The sequence below is a fragment of the Diadema antillarum genome, unplaced genomic scaffold, assembly GCF_040938485.1.
Source record: "Diadema antillarum isolate AM-2024a unplaced genomic scaffold, OU_Dant_1.0 seq00001379_RagTag, whole genome shotgun sequence".
In the NCBI taxonomy this organism is placed as follows: domain Eukaryota; kingdom Metazoa; phylum Echinodermata; class Echinoidea; order Diadematoida; family Diadematidae; genus Diadema; species Diadema antillarum.
In genome coordinates this window covers 3,958-28,568 of record NW_027272138.1, presented here as the reverse complement: position 1 = coordinate 28,568, position 24,611 = coordinate 3,958, and the positions used below count along the sequence as shown (strand labels likewise).

Sequence of the window (24,611 nt, the reverse complement as noted above, 5' to 3'; positions counted from 1 at the left end):
CTTGGTGAGACACATTCCAGACGGGGGGACTTTGTCAAGGGGAGCAGAGAATGGGGGCAGGCCGGGTTGACAAGACCAGCAAAGTACGGACTGCCGCCCCAACACAGTGGAGAGCAACATTCTCACTCTCCGCTTTGCATGGGAAGGGACAGCAAAGACGTCGGTCTCATAATCGCACAGATACGTACTTTCTACAGCAGTTGGTAAGTAGAGTTGATTTCGGCAGTGATTCGCAATGCTCTTCTTTTTTTCTCCCCCTCTTATTTTTGTATGGGGGAAGGGGGGGGGGAGGGTGCGAGATTCCTCAATCCATAAAATACTACTACATGTCACAGAATGGACACGCACCACTTGATTAAAATCAGTATCATGGCAGAAATATATATATATATATAAAATATATACTAATATTTTGCTTCCAGATTTCAAAATTTGAAGATCTGCTCTGATTAACTAAGTCCAAATCTAAATCATCGACAGTCTTGCACAATTTAGGTGGGTGGGGAGTTTCAATGAGTAATTTCCGGTCAGCCTCCACAGATCTTAATACACTGCGCACTAATGCTCACTCAACCATTTGTGAAAGGTCCATGCCATTTTTAAAAAATGTCTAAACAAGCATTTCCATGATAACGAATGTTCTTGACTTTGCTGCTTTAGCAATGAAAATTGACGAATACAAGACAACTCACTTCTGCATAGGTCATACGCGAATTCTAGAAACTTGACACAACACTGATACCGATTTGAGATTAATAACTTTAAGCTATTTAATAAATAACCATATTTGTTGTTTTCTCTTTTTTTTTCTCTATTTGGAAGGCACATAGAAAACTGGCTTACCCAGAAGAAGGAAAAACTGTTTGAAAAGACATGAGTACACCATACGACATCGACAAACTGAATCAAATCAGCGACCAGAAACCAATAAAATTGGTGCAAGATGTATTCAATTCCATAGCAGTAAAATCAATAAATTACCAAAAAGAAAGAGAAAAAAAAAAGAAAGGAAAAGAGGACGAGGTGTCAGTGGGAAAAAAAATACAACAAACACTATAGAAAACAGAAATAAACCCTCACAAGAATACGAATGTACACTGTCCACACGTCATCGCCATTGTTTTGTTTTGTTTTCTTCCTGTTTGTAAGTTGTTATCTTATTTCCTTGACCATTGTTCATCCCTCTGTCTATTACCATCACTTACCCAACATCTCTTGCACCTTCCTTGGCTGGTGTTAACACAATTTCATAGTTTATCCCTTTTTTCCCCCCGTCTTTCTTCAAAACGCTATACCTCTCCGTACTTCCGGCTTCCTTTCTCACTTTCTTCGGCTGTCTAATATCCCTGAGCTTTTTTGACAATCACTTTAATCTGCAGCACTTCTCCTTTTTCACTTCAAAACGTTGTCTCCAATATCACCTGCTCGAAAAAAAAAATGTTATTGCTACTTCTTTTTCTTCTTCTTCCTCTTTTTCTTTTTTTAAAAAGTTCACAATATTTGCCATGCAGCCAGTATGATAAAAAACATCTCCCAGTGCTACTGTCGCCCATTTGTATCTTGCAATGCATGCCCAACATCTGCGATACACACAGAACATGTTGATTAGCATACGCTCCACGAGCCATGGTTGCCAAGCCGTTTTACAATAGCGACACTGGTACTGGAACATTTCGCTCTTCGTAATTTTCTACTGGATCATCACCTGAACGACTGACCCAATGTAATCCTTTTCCCTCAGAATGTCTTGGCGAAATACACTTTTCTATCTTTGTTTTTCCCCCGCAGCTGTTTCTTCAGCTTATCACATTTAACAACTTCTCGTTCTTTATCTCTAGAATTCTACACACCTTGGAATTCCTTGCCCATCACACAAATGCACATACAAAACATCTTCATAGCAACAGAGAAATCAACATTCGACACATTTCCTACAATATTTACAAGACAAAATCTTACTCAGTCTACTGGAGAAAAGAAAAGAAAAAACACATCTACCACATCGAAGCACTCTCAACATGTACAAACATACAATTAGAGAACAAAATTCATTTTATCTACCCAACTGTTCGAGCTACGTGTTGAGACTTACTTACACTACACAATTCACATAAAATTGGCAGCTTCAAAAAATTCACAACGAAAGCTTGCGATGTCCTAGAAACTCCGTCTGAAGACTCAACAAATTTCAATATACTACACGCCTTCTCCTGACAAAATAGAGGTATCTTTTGGTGCATTTTCAAAACAATGCAAAATAAACTTGTCATTCGAATAAAAAACAAACAAACAAGAGCACTGTTTTGCTCATACCATATAGGTTTAGGAAAAGATTCACTTGCAAATTTCATTTGCAAAAATGGCTTTCATCAGCTACTGATGAAAATTCAAGTGTGCAGAATTAACTTTGAAAAAATTATAATCAAACAAAATGACTAACCATGATTCATGCATTTTTTTTCTCTCTTTCTAACAAAGTTTTTGTTTCTCTAAGTTTGACAGTAATTACAACATGTCATATATTTCTTTTGTTTCTTATTGCCTCAGAAGGAGAAATAACCCTTAAAGTCAACAGCTATGCACTTGCCTTGTGCCAAACACAGTGACCAATTGACTCTCCTCGACTCCTCATAGTTTTTGAAATGGAAGAAAACAGCCCACACTCACTCATCTTCACGAGCGAAATCGTACATTGACTGGAAAAAATGTCACGAAATGTCACCAATATCTATTTGTCAATTTTTGTACACTTCTCATTCTTTGAAATGTTCATTTTTTTTTCTGGCATTTTCTTACTAAAATTTCATCAGGAAGATTAAAAATTGTTAAATACTGCCTCATAAAAACTTGGAATAAAAACTAGTTGAATGCAACTTGCAATAATTTGAATTTGTTGTTCGTCATCATCAACGATTTAAAGTTGATTCACAGAAGAATCTGCAGGGAAAATTCAATTAAAAGTTCATTTGTCTGTTGTAAGTTCATGTATTCAGTGTTTCAAGAATAATCAGCCAATAGACGTGGCCCATTCTGCCACTATTTCATTCTTGCCAATTTGAAGATTCTCAGCTGCACATTGTTACTTTGCCACAGAAATCAGTTGCTTGCAAAGATAAGCTTCATCTTGCATGAATTCTTAAAAATAATCGATATGCATTAAGAACAAGATATCTTGGAATCTTATTTTTCTTTCAATATTTTTTTTTCTTGTTAGCATCTCTCCCTTCACTTTCTATTTCTTTAAATAACATTTCACTTTTTGATATCAAATTTTTGCAGTTGGCAAGGAATGCCCAACTGCTTTTTGATAGTGACAAGTGACATGACTTTGATGCGACTTGACAAAAACTACCGTTAGACTGAAGGTAGAGACAGACTTTCGAATTCACAGATTTCATGTGTCTCTTAAATAGCCTAAAGTTCTATGACAGAAAAGGGCAGTATGTATGTATGTCTGTCTGTATGTATGTAGGCCTACGTACGGTTCTACAGAAGGGATGGCAGGGCCTTATCTTCAACTGGACTTGGTGGATTATTCTGTACGCACACACACACTCTGAAATTCATTTGAATGTTGATTCGAAGGATTCTAGTTAAGCTCTGCTGCTCTATCTATTCTACTTGATGATGTAATGACGGGGTGGGGTGGGGGAGGAAATTTAGAAAGTGTTTCTACAAGGGCTAATTTTTTTTTCTCATCTTCTCTGTTTTTCAGTTGCAAGACTTTACATGATTTTGTCACATACAATGTCTATCTCAATATCAATATCCACATTGAAATGATGTTGAGATAGCTCAAGTTTACTGTTCTCAGCTTTGCCTGTTTTGTGTCAATATCATCGACTCACAATGTTCGCTTGTTTTTCCCCCTTTCATATTTTCTACAGACAGGCAAGTTCCAAGAAAACATGACTTCATGGAATGGAACAGCGACAACAAAGAAAACCATCAGTCTAATATTCATGTACGTACATCAGATAGGCCTAGACATAGGAGATCTACTGGAGCTTATCAAATACCGCACTCATTCAAAATCCTGGGGAGTGGGGGTCCTTTTTCTTCTGATCATTTTTTGTTTCTTCCGCTGTTATGTAGCCGAGTGGAATGCTGAAATGTACATCACTTGCAGTTTCCATAGCAACCGCACGTGTGCTCTTTTTTTTTCCTTTTTTTTTTTTCTTTGAGATGTCCGAATTGAGGAGACAGAAAACTGCTGGGGAAGCCTCTGGAATCTATCGTTTCCTACGAGGTATTCTTGTTCAACAGCAACACGGAGAGCTCTCACTTGAGGACAATTTTTTCACAGATCACTGCAGGGAGAGAAAGAGGCAAGCAAAAGGAGATAAAAAGAGAAATTAAAATCATGAAGGAGAAAAGATGTGGGTTTTGAGGCTTCGGTCACAGATCACAGGCAAATGAATGGCACACTCCACAATTAGCCCTCTCGGGCAGGTATCTATTAATGGTCTGACATTTTTGTCCAATATGATTATCATTGGTGCTGACAGACTTTAATTGACTATTGGACAGTGGTTGGGGGGGGGGGGGGTAAAGGGGCAGCCTTGGATAGTGGTAATAATACATGAAACAAAGCACAAATTTCAATCAGTAAAAGGGAAAGACTCTTCCCCTCTCTACCCCAAGAATTATTTCAATCTAGCCAATCTTTGTCAGCACCATATTGATGGAATAAGTAACAGCTTTAACAGATATGCAACTGGCAAGTGTAGTTTTTCAGGGGGAGAGGAGGGAAAGGGGTAGGGGGAGGGGTAGGGGAGGGAAAGGTAGATTGATAGGGGATGGGGAAGACTAGGGGAAGGGAAAGGGTAAGAATGAGGGAAACGGTAGGAAAAGGGGAAGGGATGAAACGGGGGAAGAGGTGGGATATTAGACGGGGGAATTGGGAAGGGGAGGGATAGGGGAAGGGGGAGGGGATGGATGGGAAGTGGAAGGGGAGTTACAGGGGAAAGGGATGGGATATGAAATGGGATGGATAGGAGAGGGGAGAGAGAGGAATGGGAAAGGGGAGGAATATGTGAATGGGAGAGTGGGCTGGGGAAGGAGGAGGGGGCCCATATGAGAAAATGGATGGAAGAAGACAGGGATTGGGGGAGGAAACAGTGAGGGATAAGGAAAGAAGAAGGGAGAGGGGAAAGGATATGGGAAGGGGGAGGGGACATTGTAAACTCACCAATGACAGGGCTGAGGTTCCTTGGGGGTGGGGTTCATCGCATCACTTTGCCCCCGCAGAGGCATAATACTGCTGTGCGGCACTCACTGTTTGCTGATCATCCACTTGGTCCTGGGACAGGGATTAAACAAGGGGAGGGGATGAGGGGAGGGGACATAATGAGAATGGAAGAGTTATAAAACATTCAATGTTCACATATTGTCATAAATATATGTGATGAAAAGTACCCAAAATAATAATTGCCATCAAGGTCCTCCAGCATCTGAGGCTACTTAGGTATAGTAAATGACTCACTAAAACAATGTAAACAATACTGATTTGTATTAGACATGTACTTCAATTCATAAATCCTACATTCTGACTGGTTAAACTTAAGGGTATGAATTTAACAGTTGACCTCAGTTATCTAGATATAGTACCCAAATTGCCCCATGGTACCAACCTCCTCCCCCCCCCCCCCCCCCCAACCCTCCTTGGTTCGCAGCGGTACATATGTACATGCACTGTAAATGCTTTGCTTCCAAAGCACGAAAGGCGTCCCTTAACTAATGCTATCTCAATGCAAATGTCTCTGGCAGTGCAGATGGCAATTTACTAACAATAACATAATACATGTGATCAACCAAGAAAAAAAAAAATGATTTAATTCTATTTGGTACATAAAACAGATATGGACCTCTTTTATGGGGCATTGTTGATATTATGGCCATATAGGATGCTATGACCCATGGAGCAAGCCCCTCAGGTCATAGCATGGAGATAAGATCCCTTGGGGCAACAAGAGACCCGCGGGTCTAGCGCTCACCTGAGTATCGCAAGTTCACCTTTTACGCAGTCACTAATCTAAATTATTCACAGCTCTACCAAAATTTGACGAGGCATTCTCAAGTGGAAGATGAAAATGTACAATAAGGGCCCAATTTTTTCAAGATTCCTTAATTTGGGGGAATTGGGGCCCCCTGGGGCCCTCTGGGTGGGGCATGGTGCCCAGTTTGATAAATTGAGATCCTGACCACCTAGGGATGCTACCTGCCAAGTTTGACAAAAATCCATCATGAGGTTTTCAGGAAGAAGATGAAAATGTACAATTCAGGCCCCCATTTGGACCCTTCCAACCACCCCCCCCCCCTACCCCCAAGAGGGGCACCCCTGGATCTCCTATGAACAAACTTGAAACTACAGTCATTAATGTACTCACTCATAGTATTATCTCAGCTCTATAACTTCTGATTCTAGAGAAGATTCTTAAAGATTCCTTCATTTGGGGGGTTTGGGCCCCCTGGGGGCCCCCTGGGTGGGGCATGGTGCCCATTTTAACAAATTGAGATCCTAACCCCCTAGGGATGCTACCTGCCAAGTTTGGTGAAAATGGGTCATGGGGTTCTCAAGAAGAAGATAAAAATGTACAATTTAGGCCCCATTAGGACCCCTCCTCACCCCCCCCCCCCCCCCCCCCTGGGTCCCAAGGGGGGCACCCCTGATTCTGCCATGAACAAACTTGAAACTACAGTCATCAATGTGCTAACTCATAGTATTAACCTAGCTCTATCACTTCTGGTTCTAGAGAAGAAGATTTTTGCGGATTCCTTAATTTTGGGGGGTTTGGGCCCCCTGGGGGCCCCCTGGGTGGGTCATGGTGCCCATTTTAACAAATGGAGTTCCTAACCCCCTAGGGATGCTACCTGCCAAGTTTGGTGAAAATGGGTCATGGAGTTCTCAAGAAGAAGATGAAAATGTACAATTTAGGCCCCATTAGAACCCTTCCCCACCCCCCTCCCCTGGGTCCCAAGGGGGGCACCCCTGATTCTGCCATGAACAAACTTGAAACTACAGTCATCAATGTACTAACTCATAGTATTAACTTAGCTCTATCACTTCTGGTTCTAGAGAAGAAGATTTTTACAGATTCCTTAATTTTGGGGGGTTTGGGCCCCCCTGGGGGCCCCCTGGGTGGGGCATGGTGCCCATTTTAACAAATTGAGTTCCTAACCCCCTAGGGATGCTACCTGCCAAGTTTGATGAAAATGGGTCATGGAGTTCTCAAGAAGAAGATGAAAATGTACAATTTAGGCCCCATTAGAACCCTTCCCCACCCCCCTCCCCTGGGTCCCAAGGGGGGCACCCCTGATTCTGCCATGAACAAACTTGAAACTACAGTCATCAATGTACTAACTCATAGTATTAACTTAGCTCTATCACTTCTGGTTCTAGAGAAGAAGATTTTTACAGATTCCTTAATTTTGGGGGGTTTGGGCCCCCCCTGGGGGCCCCCTGGGTGGGGCATGGTGCCCATTTTAACAAATTGAGATCCTAACCCCCTAGGGATGCTACCTGCCAAGTTTGGTGAAAATGGGTCATGGGGTTCTCAAGAAGAAGATAAAAATGTACAATTTAGGCCCCATTAGGACCCCTCCTCACCCCCCCCCCCCCCCCCCCCCTGGGTCCCAAGGGGGGCACCCCTGATTCTGCCATGAACAAACTTGAAACTACAGTCATCAATGTGCTAACTCATAGTATTAACCTAGCTCTATCACTTCTGGTTCTAGAGAAGAAGATTTTTGCGGATTCCTTAATTTTGGGGGGTTTGGGCCCCCTGGGGGCCCCCTGGGTGGGTCATGGTGCCCATTTTAACAAATGGAGTTCCTAACCCCCTAGGGATGCTACCTGCCAAGTTTGGTGAAAATGGGTCATGGAGTTCTCAAGAAGAAGATGAAAATGTACAATTTAGGCCCCATTAGAACCCTTCCCCACCCCCCTCCCCTGGGTCCCAAGGGGGGCACCCCTGATTCTGCCATGAACAAACTTGAAACTACAGTCATCAATGTACTAACTCATAGTATTAACTTAGCTCTATCACTTCTGGTTCTAGAGAAGAAGATTTTTACAGATTCCTTAATTTTGGGGGGTTTGGGCCCCCTGGGGGCCCCCTGGGTGGGGCATGGTGCCCATTTTAACAAATTGAGATCCTAACCCCCTAGGGATGCTACCTGCCAAGTTTGGTGAAAATGGGTCATGGGGTTCTCAAGAAGAAGATAAAAATGTACAATTTAGGCCCCATTAGGACCCCTCCTCACCCCCCCCCCCCCTGGGTCCCAAGGGGGGCACCCCTGATTCTGCCATGAACAAACTTGAAACTACAGTCATCAATGTGCTAACTCATAGTATTAACCTAGCTCTATCACTTCTGGTTCTAGAGAAGAAGATTTTTGCGGATTCCTTAATTTTGGGGGGTTTGGGCCCCCTGGGGGCCCCCTGGGTGGGTCATGGTGCCCATTTTAACAAATGGAGTTCCTAACCCCCTAGGGATGCTACCTGCCAAGTTTGGTGAAAATGGGTCATGGGGTTCTCAAGAAGAAGATAAAAATGTACAATTTAGGCCCCATTAGGACCCCTCCTCACCCCTCCCCCCCCCCCCCCTGGGTCCCAAGGGGGGCACCCCTGATTCTGCCATGAACAAACTTGAAACTACAGTCATCAATGTACTAACTCATAGTATTAACTTAGCTCTATCACTTCTGGTTCTAGAGAAGAAGATTTTTACAGATTCCTTAATTTTGGGGGGTTTGGGCCCCCCTGGGGGCCCCCTGGGTGGGGCATGGTGCCCATTTTAACAAATTGAGTTCCTAACCCCCTAGGGATGCTACCTGCCAAGTTTGATGAAAATCGGTCATGGGGTTTTCAAGAAGAAGATGAAAATGTAAAAAGTTTACGCACGACGCACGACGGACGACGCACGACGGACGACGGACGACGGACGACGGACGACGCACGACGCACGACGCACGACGCACGACGGACGCCGGACGAAGGGCGATCGCAATAGCTCACTTGAGCCTTTGGCTCAGGTGAGCTAATTATATCAACAATGCTTCAAAGAGCACTCAATATCTGTGTAATAGATGTGTCTGCTTATAAGTATGCTATGTATGTGATTTACTGACACTACAATGATAATTTTGTGGTAAATCTGTCCTATACTAATCAAGTCTTTACATGCAAATCTGAACTTTTTCAATGTAATTAATTTCCAACCACAAATATCCCTCTCCCCAAGGTGGCACTCTCCTTGAATTGAATAGGAAAACAAAATATCAGTGCCAATCATCTTTAATCAAATTCTTAAATTAAAAGGGAAATTACAGGCCAGTTCAAAGTTTGTCTGAAAACAAGAGTAAAAATCTTACCAAGCACAACACTGGAAATTTCCTACCATCTCAAATCCTAATATATCTGACTGATTACTATTTTGAAATCATTCAGTGAGGAATAATATTATGTTTTACACTTTAACAGCAGAGGAATGTATTTTTTTTTTTTTGTTCCGTTTTTTGTGCATGACTGATTATGAGGTGATGTCATCAGCTCACTCATTTGCATATTCATATCGACCCTTCAAGAACCAAGAATTAGCAAAACTTCACAATTTCATAGCCTCCCCAATTTCTATCTGATTTTGATCAGAATTTTGTTGTTGTGCTGGTAAAATTTTTGTTTTCTTTTCAAACTTCGAACTAATCTGGAATTCCCCTTTAAATAAATGTCTACACACTACGAAAGTAGAAGGCAACGGATAGACTTTTTCGTGTGAAAAGTCTACTCACGTCGACAGTTACCGGATGTAGGAGCTGTGTGCCGTAAGCATGACCTAGATGAGCATACGGGTTGGCCTGCACATACTGCTGCTGGGTGTTGACAAGATGGAAATGGAGAGGAAAAGATGCATCAGACTTCCTTGTTATCAATCACTGGCAACAGAGCGGTTAATTCTAAACGTAGTGTTTAATAAAGATCTAGTGAGAACAACAACAATGAAATGGGTTGTGTGATCTAATTAATATGCTGCCAGGGTCTGTAACATTGTGAAAAATGAACCTCTGGTTATAAAAAAAAAAAAAATGGTTACAAATCATTATCACATACTTCAAATCGAAAAACAGAAAAAAAAGGGGAAGATCTGTGAGTGACCATATGTGACCATGCACCTCAAAACGAACATAAAGTCGCACACACTGATTTTGCGTGAGGACTGAAAATAAGTGAAATGGGTCAACCTAGCCGAAATTGACTTTTTCATATTTTCTGAAAGAGCGGGTCTTCTTTTACATTATGCTAAAATTTGGTATCATAAAACGGGCAGGAAAATGTGTTTTTTAGCAGTTTATCTCGAACATTTTTGGTAGAATAGTGTGATTAGGTGTGTCTTTAGAATCCCTTTTTCATTTCTGAAAAAACCTTGTCCACACTCTTCACTTTCAACTCTAATAACTTTTGAAAAGATAGTGCTACTGCTTTGAAAGTTGGCATTAATTATGGACAGAATGTGTTAATGAGGCATGCTTAATTTCAGTTTAATCTGATATTCCCTTCATTGTTGTTACTCTGGTGGTTTACTTCCTGTTTTTTTGTCCCATTCATCGCACAGCCAGCACGGTTTGGTAAAGATTAAGCACTTGAATAGACACTGCACTTCAGAGCCTCTTTTCTCAGTTCACACTTTTCCTGAGTTTTTACTTTCTTTCCAATATTTAGATAGGTTAGGAGAGTCCATTTGATTTGAGTTATACATCATTTTAAAGCTTTAAGTCTGCTCTTTCAGAATATGGTCTTAACTAAAAATTCATGTCTGGTGACTTTTTGTTTGTTTTGAGGTGCAGAGTCACATATTGACTCTTCTTGCTTATCCCTTAGACCGTAGTGTTACAACACTACTAGTACTACTACTTGATGGACGCATCTGAGATCAAGTATACAGTGCCACACTAAATATCTTTGTCCATCATGCAATGTTTGCTTTCTCGGCTAATTCATGTCTAACATCTCGTGCATAGTTCAGATAGCTTCTTTATTTGATTTGATTTCATTGTTCCACATCTCAAACACAAATAACATGATACAATCGATTGAACATAAGACTGGACACAGCGTCGTTATTACAAAGAATACATTCTTCTTATTCTTATTCTTGTATTAGAGTAAACCCTTTCTAAATATCAAACAAACAAATAATTTAAAGATTTCACTTTCATGTCAGTTTCAGACTGTAAGAAATACATCAAACTGTTCACAGCATAACACAACCCATGTTTACAACATATCTAATCATAACAAACATGTGCTGCAGAAACAAATAGGCAAAGAAACAATAGGCAAACAAATTGAAAAAAAAAACCCAGCTCTGTCGTCAAACTTACTGATGCCGAAGCTAGCTGGAGCTGACCGAGCTGAGTGGACAGTCCAGCGGGAACCATCGGGTGACCGCTGGCCATGCCTGCCATGCTGGGCTCAAGGCCTGCTGACCCTCCGTAGACTGCTGACTGCTGCTGTTAGGTGAGAAAGTCGAAAAAATAGAAGGCTTAGAATTGAGATGAATGAGGAAACAGCCTCAAGAGTAATACCACTGAAAACATGGAAATTTTTGCGCATTTTGTGCAACAGAAACTGGCGCAAAAATAAAAGCATGCAAATATTTCTGCTTGCCATATGTTCCAGTATTTGATGTCTTGACTCTGCAGAATCAAAAACATGAAACTCTTCTTACCTGGCCAAGCGCGAAAAATTAGTAGTGTGAAAATAGCCGCTTTTACAGTAAACAGCAAGATATTTTTGTGGCATGAAAGTTTCCAAAATTGAAGTCGACGGCCTTTTTCATGTCATAAAATTTTTGAGAATTGCTACTGGCATTCAATGCATATAGTGTAGACAGGATCTATCACATGCGTTAATAATTTTCTGAATCTCTGCTCTCACAAAATCTGTGAAATTAAAATGCACATGAACATTCCTGGTTTTACAGTAGGGCTGCCAATATTCACACATCAAAATCAGGAAGGTTACAAAGTGAAATCAGAGAGATACCTGTGTGTAACTTGCATCTCATTGGGTAATTATCATAACCAAATCAGGGAGACTTTATATTCTCTGATCAGAATTTGAATTGGTATCTAAGTTTTCAGGGCGCCACACACAAAATCAGGGAAATTTGGAAGATCTGGGGTAATGGACAATTCAGGCTCTTTGGTTGAATATTTAAAGACCTTTAGGAACTTCTCATTGTGTATTAACCTCCCTCCCTTTGTTCTAAACTATGTCATTACTTGTGGTTAGTTATTCATGTACAGTTGAACCTCTCTTATCCGGCCTCCCTTTATCCGGATCTCTCTATTATACGGACACAATCTCGCCGTGATTTTTTTTTTTTTTAATAATTACGGGCGGAAAGGGGGATTCCCAACTCCTTGAGAACTCCTACACAAACACACATGAATTAAATATACTTGATACATTTCTTAATAATTATTTAGGTAAATCTTCCCAAGAATTTATAAAAGAAAATGATTTCATTCTTGCAAAACACGAACCTCTATTTTGGGGTCTGTTACTGAGTGTAACAATGAAAAGGTTGCAGTATACACATTACTACATGTGGTACTACAATGGGCTACATCAGTACATGTGTATGTATATGTACATGTATAAAGCATTGAGTCTCCCGTATCCGGCCAAATCCCTTATCCGCATGAGCCCCGGTCCTGACTTGTCCGGATACGAGAGGTTCAACTGTACAAGATAAATGGCATTACGAAATGGTTGTTTTGGGAGGGCGAAAAACTTTTTGAAATATCATAGAATTTTACACCTCGAGAACCAAACCCTAAACTTGCATTTTATCTATCATTGCAGAGATCTGCGACACTATAGAGTCTCTATAGCTTTTAGCATGGCACAATGACTCTTTAAACATTCATTTTCACAAATAATTGATGAAAGGCATCTAGAATGGTGACTCTTTGCAGTGAAAGAAATACATCTATTTGTCTTGGGGCTACATGTACATTAAATCATTGTTTTGCCTGAAGAGCGTATGACAAAGGCTTGTCAATAGAGGGCAGTCTTACTGTGACTGGCGTGATCTGTGGCTGCACGATGTATTGGGAGGTGGGCTGAATCCACTGCTGGGTGCTGACCGCCGGCAGGCCGGCGTATGTAACAGCGCCCCCTAGGTTGTAGGCGGCAGCGCTCAGCTGATGGGGCATCACGTTAGGTACCCTGGTCAGAAATTGATACATGAGAAAATGAAAGTGAGTTTCACATGTATAATGGTCCCATACAATCACATGCATGCTGGCTAATGAGGAAGCATAGCTCTTTATGACCATATCAATTATATCCCTTTCACAATTAAGTCATGTGAATCAAGTATAATAATGACATTGTCAGTATCACTCCTTTTTACTAGACTCCACTGTATGTGTAACTCTATTCATCATTGTTTATGTCCTTGTATTGAACACACATTATTAAGAAATCAGAAGGAAACTTGACACGGGTTCAAGCTAATATTTATTGGAAGTCAACTCTTGTAGCTTTGCAAATTGAATTACTGACGGAATTAATGCCTTCTTTTGTACTTCATTGAATGTTATGTCATTTTTCATCGATAGAGTGAATTATGGATAATTTCTATTCATTTGGGTCATCTGTAATAACAGTGTATTTTTGCCTATTGGAGAGTTTGACCACTCTGTTGATAAGGTATCTGTGGAAAACTATTTGCTGTATTCTGTCTTACTATACCAAGAATGGATTCAGGAGTACACGATTAAAAAAAGAAAACACAAACCTGTAGAAGTGAAATACATAAACCACTTTAAAAAGAGAGCTCCACTGTATAGAGCCTCTCAGTTCTTTAAAGGAATCATATAGTTTTGGTTGAGACTTAACTTCAGGTTTTTATCACTGTTTGGTGAGATAATAAGAAACCTCTTCAGAAATATGAAAGAGCGTGTAATTCCAAGAGGGATTCAATGTTTATTTGATGAAAATTGGTTTTGAAATGGCCGAGATATCCAAAACAGAGCGATCCTAATAAAGTGTGGGACCCACATTTTATTATGATCATTTTGTTTGACTTTGTTTTTGGATGTTTCAGCTATACCAAACCCGATTTTTATCAAATAAACTTTGAATTCCTCTTAAAATGGTATGCTCTGTACTATTTCAGAAGTGTTTTCTTGGCATCTTGCAAAAAAGTTCAAGCCTAATTATCATCTCCACCAATACTGTACCATCCCTTTAAGGTTACAATGATTTAAATAGCCACTGCAGCGCAGGTGCACATAAAAAGGAAATAAAAAGCTAAATTGATACAGCAGACCACTTATGCAACTCAAAAGTTGTGTTGTTGCCGATGCCATTCTCATATATATGTTTTCTGTCAAAGCGAAACACACTCCTTATCTATAACACTTTCACATGGCTGAAATGCGAGCTGGCATGTTGGGAGATACCGGTACATGCTGCACGCAAGAACTTTCCATACGGCTTGAAGTGGGTCAAGGATCTAATCACACGGGCCACTGCATCATTCATTAAAGGGTCGCGATATCTGACAGTTTCGGGTAATCATTATCACACAAATACCAGTGCTCACAGTGACTTTCATTTGCTGACGTGACCGAAAAGGAAGTCAAGCCATAAAGACAGCGACCATATGAATATGGTCATGCTTGTTCTGATGTATCTATGGCCTCTACAGGAATATATTGCTGCCTCAAAACCTTGTCTGCCCGCCATTACACAGTCAATTATTCACAGATGATTCTAGAGGGCAGCATTCATTTCACCAAGCCATGGCAAAGAAGCTCACATTCTATCGCCAAACAGAGTGTGAATTACACATCGCCATGAAAATCTTGCCTCAATAAAAACTCATAATATGCTCTAATTTGCATTTGCAAACTGTTATAACTTGTGCATGCATCTAATATCGCACAAGTGTGTATATAGCATGTAAAGTTGCTGTAGCTCTGGGCTGCAGCAAGACTCCCATCCTCACCCGTTGCGGGCGTATAAACTCTCGTACGTGAGTCCCGTCTCCTGTCTCGCTCCCATCCAGTTGGTGGCAGTCTGCTGCCCTCGTTGCTGCTTGTTGATCTGGTTGCGCTTTTTGACGCCGCCATCGGCGAACTTGCATAGTAGTGGTTCTTGCTGGCTCGCTGCATGGGCAGGGAAAGGGGGCACAAGCAATAAACACACTCCTAGTGAACTCAAACAAAACATTTGGCACAGGTTGAAAAGTATAATTCCAACTGCCATGTTAAGAGCATAGAAAAGACAAATCACGAATACGATGATGCCAATGAAATAGATGCTGCTGCAATATACATAACTCAATTTTCTCTCAGTTTACTCTAATGATCTTCTACACCACAGCGATTTAAGATGAACAATGATTGATAACAGTTAACCATTTGGCTACAGTAACCTATGGAATCATTTACAAAGTGTATTATGGGAATCTAAGAATCTTGCAGAGAAAGGGTTGAAGCTTAGACATTCTCTGACTAAACACAGTGGGGGAGGGACCACTTGTTAAATGGGTATCAACCAATGACTTATTCCTAACCCGTTGAGGACGGACTAATTTAGCTACAATACGCATTTCCCATAGACAACTGCCCAAGTATACTCGGGATGCATCCTCAACGATTATGGATAATAATCTGTTATCATCTTAAAGGGTGTGTACAGTTCTGGTCAAGGTGAGGATTTAGCTTTTAATGTTTTGCGAGATATTCAAAAACCACTCTATGAGATGCCAAAGAGCATGCAATTCTAAGGGGTATCAAAATACTATTTGATGAAAATCGGTTTTTAAATGGCTGAGATATCCAAAAACAAGGTGAAACAAAGAGATCCTAATAAAGTTGTGGCATGTCGCCTTTTATTATTGGATATCTCAGCCATTTGAAAACCAATTTTCATCAAATAAACGTTGAATACTTCTTAAAATTACATGCTCTTTTATATTTCATAAAAGGTTTCTCATTATCTCACTTTAAGAATATTCAAAACATGAATCCCCACCTCAACCAGTACTGTACAGTCCCTTTAACTTGTTGGACATATAGTGTCGCTGAAAAAGAAGATGACTTACTGTCTAATGTGACACCGTTGAATCGCCGAATGACTTCCTCACATTTCTCTTTGGACTCCATCCTGGAAGAAAAGTGATGAAAAGAGAGAAAAGGGATCACAAGTTAGCAAAAAATCAACAAAATGCACCCAAACATTCAACCAAGCACCCTGTACGCTGTGTACTTCATGTTAAGGTGTCGAAAGTGAGAGTTAACTTCTTAAAAAAAGTATTATATCACAGAAACATAATGTAAGTAACTAACATCCCAGGAAACAAAACATATCTTGTCTCTATCAGTCACAAACATTACCAATAACATGATATCTCTGAATTTATCTTCACCAGCCAACATGAAATGTTTGACATGTGAGCCAAGTGAAAGGAGAAATGTGCAAGCACAAATTAAGGTGTGATAAAAATTTGGCACAGGCTGTAATATTGAGGAAAAGGTTGCCCTCTTTTTGACCCTTTAACTTTTCATGTGACGACACATCAGATTATCTGAAGGAAGATTATATTGCAAGGAAATTGATAGGACAGAAAGCAAGACCAGAAAATAAAGCTAGAAAGAAACAGCGGCTGAGTGCAAATGACATTAAGAAACCCTTCAACATCCTTCCTCGTTTAATACCAACGATCACATTATTGTTGGGAGATACTCCTAATGTTGCACTCGATTGACCGCTATCTGGAAATCTTCTTAGGGTGCTCCCCTTTCAAACGAAATTGCCTGACTACAGCAACTTTGACAAACACCCTTTTGTTTTCTCTTTTCGTTATATATTTTAAAGGAGGATGGGGTGTTTAGGCTAGTTTCAAGACCAATTTGGGGCTAATTTCCCAGATCAGACACACATCGCCCTGCAACTCAAGGTGGCAAAGATGTGACTTCCAAGGATTTTCAAGCACCATTACAGAAACTGGATAGCACGCCTGAAAGTGCTTAATCTAGCAGCATACTTCTGGGTCTGTAGTCTGCTGATGTCCTTTGACTCGATATCGGGTTCAAACTGCCTTGTAGCATGGAAGGGAAGATGAGGTAATGCCTCATAAACCCCATCTGGCATGTCACACATCTTCATTTAAAACAACAACAAACAAACAAACAAACAAACAAACAAACAAACAAACCAACCAACCAACCAACCAACCAACAAAAACCAAAACAAACAAAGACAGCAGCAACAGCAACAAAAACAACAACACCCACAACCACAACAAAAACAACAACCACAACCACAACAAAAGCAACAAAGTTAACAACAATGCCAAGGTGAGCGTAATGTTGCTGTACGTCGAAACAATTTATATTCCTGTAGTCTCACTGATTATTCAGCTCTACCATCTAGTAAATGTGACAATATGCTCTGTTGGACACAATCAGCATTATATGAGGGCAATCGTGGGTCCACTGCATGAACCTGGGCCAAAAACTTTTATTGATATTTGAATGCCTTCACAGATATTCCCTAATGACATTACAAAACAGGTCAACAAAACGAATGCTTCATAGAGGATTACTGGCCCCTAAGTAGCTTTCTGTGAAGGAAGAGTTCAATTCTCAGTGTCTAGAACATTTTGAAGGAAGACAACATATCATACGAGGTCACTAATGACTGGGATATATTTGCAACTCCTCAAACCAAATACCTTTCGTATTCCACATTATTCAACTTCATCTCATTCACTATTATCGGATCAACCTTCACCCCATTGAAATTTGGGCTTTTAACTGAAATAGATAAATTAAAAAAACAAAAAATAAAACTAATAACAACATTCCCTCTTTGCACATCAAATTTAAGGGGCAGTATTACCCCAAGTGGTCACCACCCAGAAATCTGTAAGCAGCTCAAACTTGAAAACCTCCTCGCTATGAACATGTAAGATATAGCATCTCTACTGCCAGAAAGTGTCCACATTTTCAATTTCTGTCTTCAAGTCAAGTCAGACTTACTCCAATTGTAACAGTGCTGCAAAAGAGAATATTCACAAATTTGCCTGACATATAAACAGACCTAAAATACACAAGCACGATAATCCACGTGTCAAAAAAACTCCATCAAAAAATTCCACCAAAAAAGTAAGAAGCCTTTGAGGGATAAATCATAGATCTCCTCATAGAGACAAGACCACAAACCACACAGGAAGAGAAGTGACTATCCAAGTCAATGAGAGATTATGGAAAAGCCTCTGAGAGAGACTAGAAACCAGGTCGTTGTTTTGTTGTTGTTGCTGTCATTGTAAAGTCCCTTCTGAGGGAGACCCTGTCACATGACATGGCATTTCAATTCAACCCAGGGCGGTTTAGTCCCCAGCCAAAGGTTAATTTTATTGTAGGCTATTCAACAAATCTGCAGCGCAAATGCATAAGCTAATCTCCTGTTTATGATTTCTAGAACCTTCTTTAGTGCATAAGCTTCCAATCTTTCTATTTCTAGTTTGTTGTTATTCCTGTACGTCTCTCAGACCTCTCGTTCTGACGTCGCAGCATAAAGTCATCTGTCAAAAGCCCAGAAATGCCTGATTCATCCCGAGCTGGAAGACTTTGGAATGGACATAAGACATTAAATCTGCATGAATCCTCCTAATTTGGGGGAGTTTATTTGTGGCATGCATCCCCCTAAAATGAAAGAGAAACAGGCCTGCCATTCAAAGTCCTGCTGAAATTTTCACTCAAGAGAAGCTTACAACCTGTAACACTGCAATTAGCAAAATTACCTTTCTGTGAACCAATCAAGAGGGTGAAAGTGGAACAGCTACAAACGCGCAAAAAACTTACCAAATATGTAATTCTTAAGTCTGTCACAAACAACATTAATTAATTTCTATAAAGTGTGCGTGTGTCTTTTTCATTTTCCTCCCTAGAACAAATATAGCTTAATGATTTTATTGTGTAAAATACTAACCCACTTCTGTCCACCATCTCTTACTCCCACTAACAATGTATGTGATTATGATGCTCATGGAAATAAACTGCATTTTAAAAAAAATGCCTGATAATACTTCTTGTGTTTTTTTCTTCAAATTTCATACAAAATTATCCTGGTCTAAGTATATGCCACCATATCCATGAAACAGAGAAAGACAAGGGAAATAAGATTGATATTGTAAAGACAGTAATAAATTTTGAAGATAAATTTGACATGGCAACAAATTAAAAGTTATGTGAAACTGCATAAGCCTGGTCTGTGAAGCATCTTACAGGTTGTGTGCATGCAGCCATGAACTCTTTGCATGCCTTAAGTGCCAATGGGCACTGGAAACCCCATATCATTGTACACACTGTTCAAAGTCCCTGGTACAGAAAGGGTTATGGTTGCCTCCATCTTGTCTGCTTCACGAGACAACCACTGATACATGACTCTCTGACCCTCGGACAAGAGCAATATTCGCAGCTTCCTAAGTTTGGATAATCTGAAGGGCAGGCCGAGGGAGTACTTTCTCCAAACTGCTCGTTGACCTACTGCGACACTGAAATCAAGAGATACAGAACGCCGCTGGAGCACCACATTAGACTAACATGCTGACTTGGAAGGAAAAACCAGTATCTCGGTTTTTATCACCGGGCACCGACATTGGAAACCAAATCAAGGAGGAGAGGGGTTTTAATGTCCGGGTTTAAATGACAGGGGTGAAAGAGCATGTAGCGCTGTTCCCTCGTCAATGGCATCCGTTGTGAAACCGAACTTCGGGATCAAAGGAGAGAGGGAGAGAGAGAGAGAGAATGAGAAGACAGAGTGAGAGAAGGAGAGAAAGAGAAAGACGTTCTTGGCGGCAATCGCAATCGATGTTTGCACATCGGAGCCTCGCAGCCCAAGGAATGTGACCATGAATGTAAATATCTTGGGTAAGAATTTTGTGCCCAGGTAGGACGGAAGCCCCCCCATTCTCCTGCCCCTACTCATCTGGTGTCCGATCTGCCAGAATCAAAGCCAAGGGTAATCCAAGGTCCAGTGTCTGGCTCCCCCAATTTGTTCTCTTCATCATCATCATCTTCTTCTTCTCCTCCATCTCATCTTCTCCTGTAGGAGTGCGTTTGGTCTGACACAATTTCAGACACTACCCTCCCTTAATCGCCTGCTAGTTGGACACGCTTTGCCCCGCAGCATTTGCGTTTGCAGCGCGAGACGAGGGTACCAGAGGCCCGCGGGAGTGTATTGGAGTCAACAGGCTGGTGGTGTTTGTGGTGGGGTGAGCGGGGGTGGAGAGGGTGTGGGGCGTGGAGGGGTGAAGCCAAACACCAAGAGGTTGGAATGTTTTCCACAGGTACAGGAAACTTAAACAAAGTTTTCAAATGAGAACATACATTTAGATATACTTATCAAGAGGGTAGCAAGGTGGAATAAGCCAGGAATTCACTATCAACATCATCTCAAGGACGACTTGCATCTGACACAAAAATGTTTTTTCATTCATCTCTGTTTTTGTCTTTGGCAATATGTTTGTTTACAATGTCAGAGCATTTTGATGTGCTAAGGATTCAGAAGATTAAACAGCTAGAACATTAATAATGATAACTTTGCTGTACATGCACATTGCCATTCTCTTTAAATAACTTTCAAAGCAACTTATGAAGTGAGCCCTCTTCCATTAAAGTAACCGTATCTAGACCAACGGTCTGCCAGCATCAAGGCAAAATAAATGTTTTATCAACTACTAATTAGAACCTAACTACTAATTATCTATTTAAAGAGAAATTAATTCAATCAAGAGACAAAACTTGCTTTTCATGTCTCGATATGATCGAAACTGGCCTTTAAACAATAACATTCTTACCTGCCAATATCAATAGACATCAACTCTTAATTGCCATTCTGAATATGAGAGTCTACATGACAAAATAGATTCCAAGGACACGACAGGTGATCACTATGGTCTTGAAAAGTTCCCCTTTGACAGTTACAAGCCATTTAAGATCGGCTAGCATCCCAGCTCTTTGGGGCTGTTTCAGCTACGGCACTCAAAAAGTAGACACACATGCACCTAACCCCGTATGAACTCAACCTGAGCAGTTACAGGTCAGTCAACACTTATCGAATGTTGTTTCTTCACTAGAGGAGACACAGAGAAAAAGAGAAAGAGAAGGAAAAGGAGAGAGAGATAAGAAAAAGAGACCAAGACATAGAGAGAGAGAGAGAAAGAGTGAAAAAAAAATGGGGGCAAGAACCCCAACAAGTCCAGGGATCGCATTCCAGTTATATCAAGAGGGCTCCTCCCACTTCTCGAATGTTTTCGTGTGCGTAAATGAGAGCCGGAATGCAGTCGGGGCGTTCGATTATTGGTCTACGTCAGGACGGTTGAGGCTGGTGGGAGAGCGCCGTGGCAGACACCGGCGTATTGGGGGGGAAGGAAATTGAATGTAATGAGACGGATTGGTGCGAGATTAAAAAACATGGGCTGGAGAAAAAGGAGAGCTGAAGAAAAAAGGGGGGCTGGTGTACGCAATGCTCTAATTGAAGCAGCCCACACATCACAAAGCGACACTCCAGTTCTGTTTCCTTCCCTATATCTCGTGTTCCCGCTTCTCTTCCCTGCGACATTTGGGACGATCAAGACGGAATTGAGGAGGAAATGGAGCAGAGCCTGCTCTTGAGGTTCTGATCCAAAGTGAAAATGTGTTTGGCAAACTCTCCTCATTCCCTCTGAACCTTGCCATTAATCTGCTCTCACATACAATGAGTACCGACGAACCATACTATGCTCTTGCTCATTTCTCCCCATGTACGTCTGCTTGTAAGTAAAGAGGCTGACATTACATTGGTTCTCCAATAAATAAAACTTAAAAGCATTTTCCCTATTTATCTTCCTCTTCCCCCCCCCCCACTGTTTTCTCATCCTTGCATTCCTAAGTCGTATTTCAAGTGGACTGACCTGTCATCTTTTATCTTGATTGTATTTTGTTTAAAAAGAGTATGCCATTTACTCTTCAGAAATACCAAATAAATGGAATCTGCCTACACCAAGCTATAATATCAAAGGCTGGTTATCTACATTCCATCCAACTGCCCCCCCCCCCCCAGAAAAAGAAAGAAGAAGATACCATATTTAATTTGCATCTTGTAAATTGTAAATAGCATTGCACAATTTTAAAGGCTGAATAGGCATATTTTTGGTGGAAAAACAGTAATGGCACATTTTCTGCAACAGACATAATTATATAGTAATACAATTTGGGAAAAACAGTGTTTTCTATGAAACCTGCTGTACTTTTTAAAAGAAAATATTTCTTTTAAAGTATCAGTTGGCATCTCTACATATGATTACCTTAATTTTTTTTTAATCACAATTATCAAACAAACCTAAATAAATTAGGAATTCTGAGAAGAAGGAAACAAAGTACTTCCCAAAAAGAAGAAGGAAAAAACAACACACACACACACACACACACACACACACACACAGACACACACACACACACAACAACAAGCAGTGGAACATCACTGAGACACTAGCATTGTCATCTATCAAGCGCAAGTACAAACAACCTCAATTAAATGGTCTATATTCCTACATTTTTTTTTTTCTTGAGGAATGTGTAGCCAGTAATGGCAGAGAAAAAAATATATCACTGCTTCACAACAGCTGGAGAGTTGTGAAGGAAGATGGAGAATGCCTGAGCCAGGGAGTGAAAGGGGACTTTCCCCTGACTGCACAGCCCAGGCGCAAGACACAAGATCTTGGGGTATTTTTGTCCAAGAATGAACAGAACCTTCCGCAGATCTTGATATATGTGATAAACGATGAACAGTCGTATAGGGTAACGAGCGTCTTGTGAATAACACCCTGCCCATGCAAAAGTGAATGAGAGACAGTGCTAAGACATACAGTTCCCTAGGCAACCCCCACACTTCTTTCTATATATGTTCTATTCATTTATGTACTATCTTTTATTTTATTTTTTTTTTTTTTTTGGGGGGGGGGAGGATGGATATCACAAATACACATGGTGGTATGAAGGACAAAACAGTTTCAGGGCATTCAGACGCAAAAAATTTATACTAGAACAGTATAGCTATACCGAAACGGTATTGCTTTACGATGAATTTATACGTCTGAACGCTGACTAACAAAACGACATATAACAAAATGACGTATAGCGAAACGACGGTCAGAGCATCGTTTCGAACTAGAACTCGATAACGAATCAGCATTCCCTGTGCGTCTGAACTTAGGGCGACAATAGAACAGTATAACTGGATGGGGCTTAATGGGACCGCGTGCGAAAGGTGACCCCACAGCTGTCACTCATTATGTGCAGTGGGAAACTGCATATCTATACGACGTTTACCAGAACGGTCGAAATAAATGTCTGAACGGTCTGTCGGCTATGCGATGATTCTTTATACATCGTTTCGTTATCGAGTTTTGGTATAAAATGGCATGCATCTGAAAAGGGGGTTTGTCACAAGAATGAAACAATTGCTAGGGAATGAGCCTCACCTGGCGAAACCGACTCCCCGACTTTCGTGCGTGGTGGTGTCCCTCAATATCCTAGTACTGATCACGTGGCCGATGGGGGACAGCATACTTTCCAGCGCCTTCTCATCAATGTGATGAGGCAGATTGGAAATATACAAATTTGTGGGGTCTTGCTCTTGTTGCTACGGAGACAAGGAAATAAGAGAAGCAGAGCAAAAACTTTTAATATAGAGCATCAATGTCACCATCAAAACAAAAAGTTATGCAAACAAAGACAAAATAAAACAACCAAAACAAAACACACAGGACAGACACATTTCTTATGTCTTTACACAAATCAGGTGGTTCATTCGCAATACACAGCAGCACACTTCATGCAAATAAATTCTTTGGTCAAATGTAAAAATACAAACAAACAAAAAACAAACAGACAAACAAAAAACAAACACTGTTTCATCCTTCATGTTGCCATTCATCAAAAGTCAGTGAAAATGAAATAACCATTTTCAAAACAAAACAAAACAAAAATCAAAAATCAAAGCAAAGCTTACTTTTTCTTCAAGTGCATCATAACAAAAAGGGACAATTTAGATTTTAAATCTAGTCAAATGTTTTGATATGTGACAACACAAAAAACAGGGATCGGTCTCCACATTTCTACAAGTCATGAGTACAATACAAAACATGTCAAACAAGCAGACTATCATGTCAACAAATTGCTTTTATCTTTTTATCATTTTTTAAAAATGTAATTGTAGTTTACATCATAATGCACAATGTCATTTTTTTTTTGCTTCCTTGTCATTTCCCTTTAACCAGTCGAGGACGGACTGATTTTGCTACAACACACATTTCCCATAGACACCTGCCTGAGTTTACTTGGGACTCGTCCTCAACAGGTTACGATTAGATATGAGATATATCATTCTCCAGAATTTGCATTACTCAGAATGCACAGTATAGAATACATACATTTTAATATATGTCAACTGAGTAAGTTGATACACATGTAATCAAAACTCTCACATGGAACCTTCAATGGGACGAGCACCTATGCCACTCCAAAATCCATGCAGCTGA

General features: G+C 40.5%; 1 protein-coding gene across 5 annotated transcripts; it reads right to left on the bottom strand.

Moving 5' to 3' along the window:
• Window positions 1-4,095: 4,095 nt before the first annotated feature.
• On the bottom strand, window positions 4,096-23,722 carry LOC139708862 (RNA-binding motif, single-stranded-interacting protein 2-like). Of its 5 annotated transcripts, none has more exons than XM_071620823.1 (8): window positions 23,553-23,722; window positions 16,128-16,189; window positions 15,027-15,186; window positions 13,087-13,237; window positions 11,383-11,508; window positions 9,793-9,873; window positions 5,192-5,302; window positions 4,096-4,310 (listed from the first exon to the last, which is right to left on the bottom strand). In XM_071620823.1, the coding sequence occupies exons 1-7, from the start codon at window positions 23,636-23,638 to the stop codon at window positions 5,234-5,236; spliced, it is 735 nt and encodes a 244-aa protein (XP_071476924.1). In that variant the 5' UTR covers window positions 23,639-23,722; the 3' UTR covers window positions 4,096-4,310; window positions 5,192-5,233. The 5 variants fall into 5 exon arrangements, with proteins under 5 accessions (XP_071476924.1, XP_071476922.1, XP_071476925.1 ...); XM_071620821.1 differs by having other exon boundaries at window positions 4,097-4,310; window positions 11,383-11,511; XM_071620824.1 differs by having other exon boundaries at window positions 4,097-4,310; window positions 9,805-9,873; window positions 11,383-11,511.
• Window positions 23,723-24,611: the final 889 nt, after the last annotated feature.

Excerpts from the sequence above, each read along its gene's own strand:
- LOC139708862 (XM_071620821.1), bottom strand. The coding sequence starts at position 23,638 with ATGCTGTCCCCCATCGGCCACGTGATCAGTACTAGGATATTGAGGGAC. Across the intron at positions 15,187-16,127 it reads CAACGGTGTCACATTAGACA|CGAGCCAGCAAGAACCACTA; the intron begins GTAAGTCATCTT and ends CTGCCCATGCAG. Across the intron at positions 11,512-13,086 it reads CACAGATCACGCCAGTCACA|CAGCAGTCAGCAGTCTACGG; the intron begins GTAAGACTGCCC and ends CTCACCTAACAG.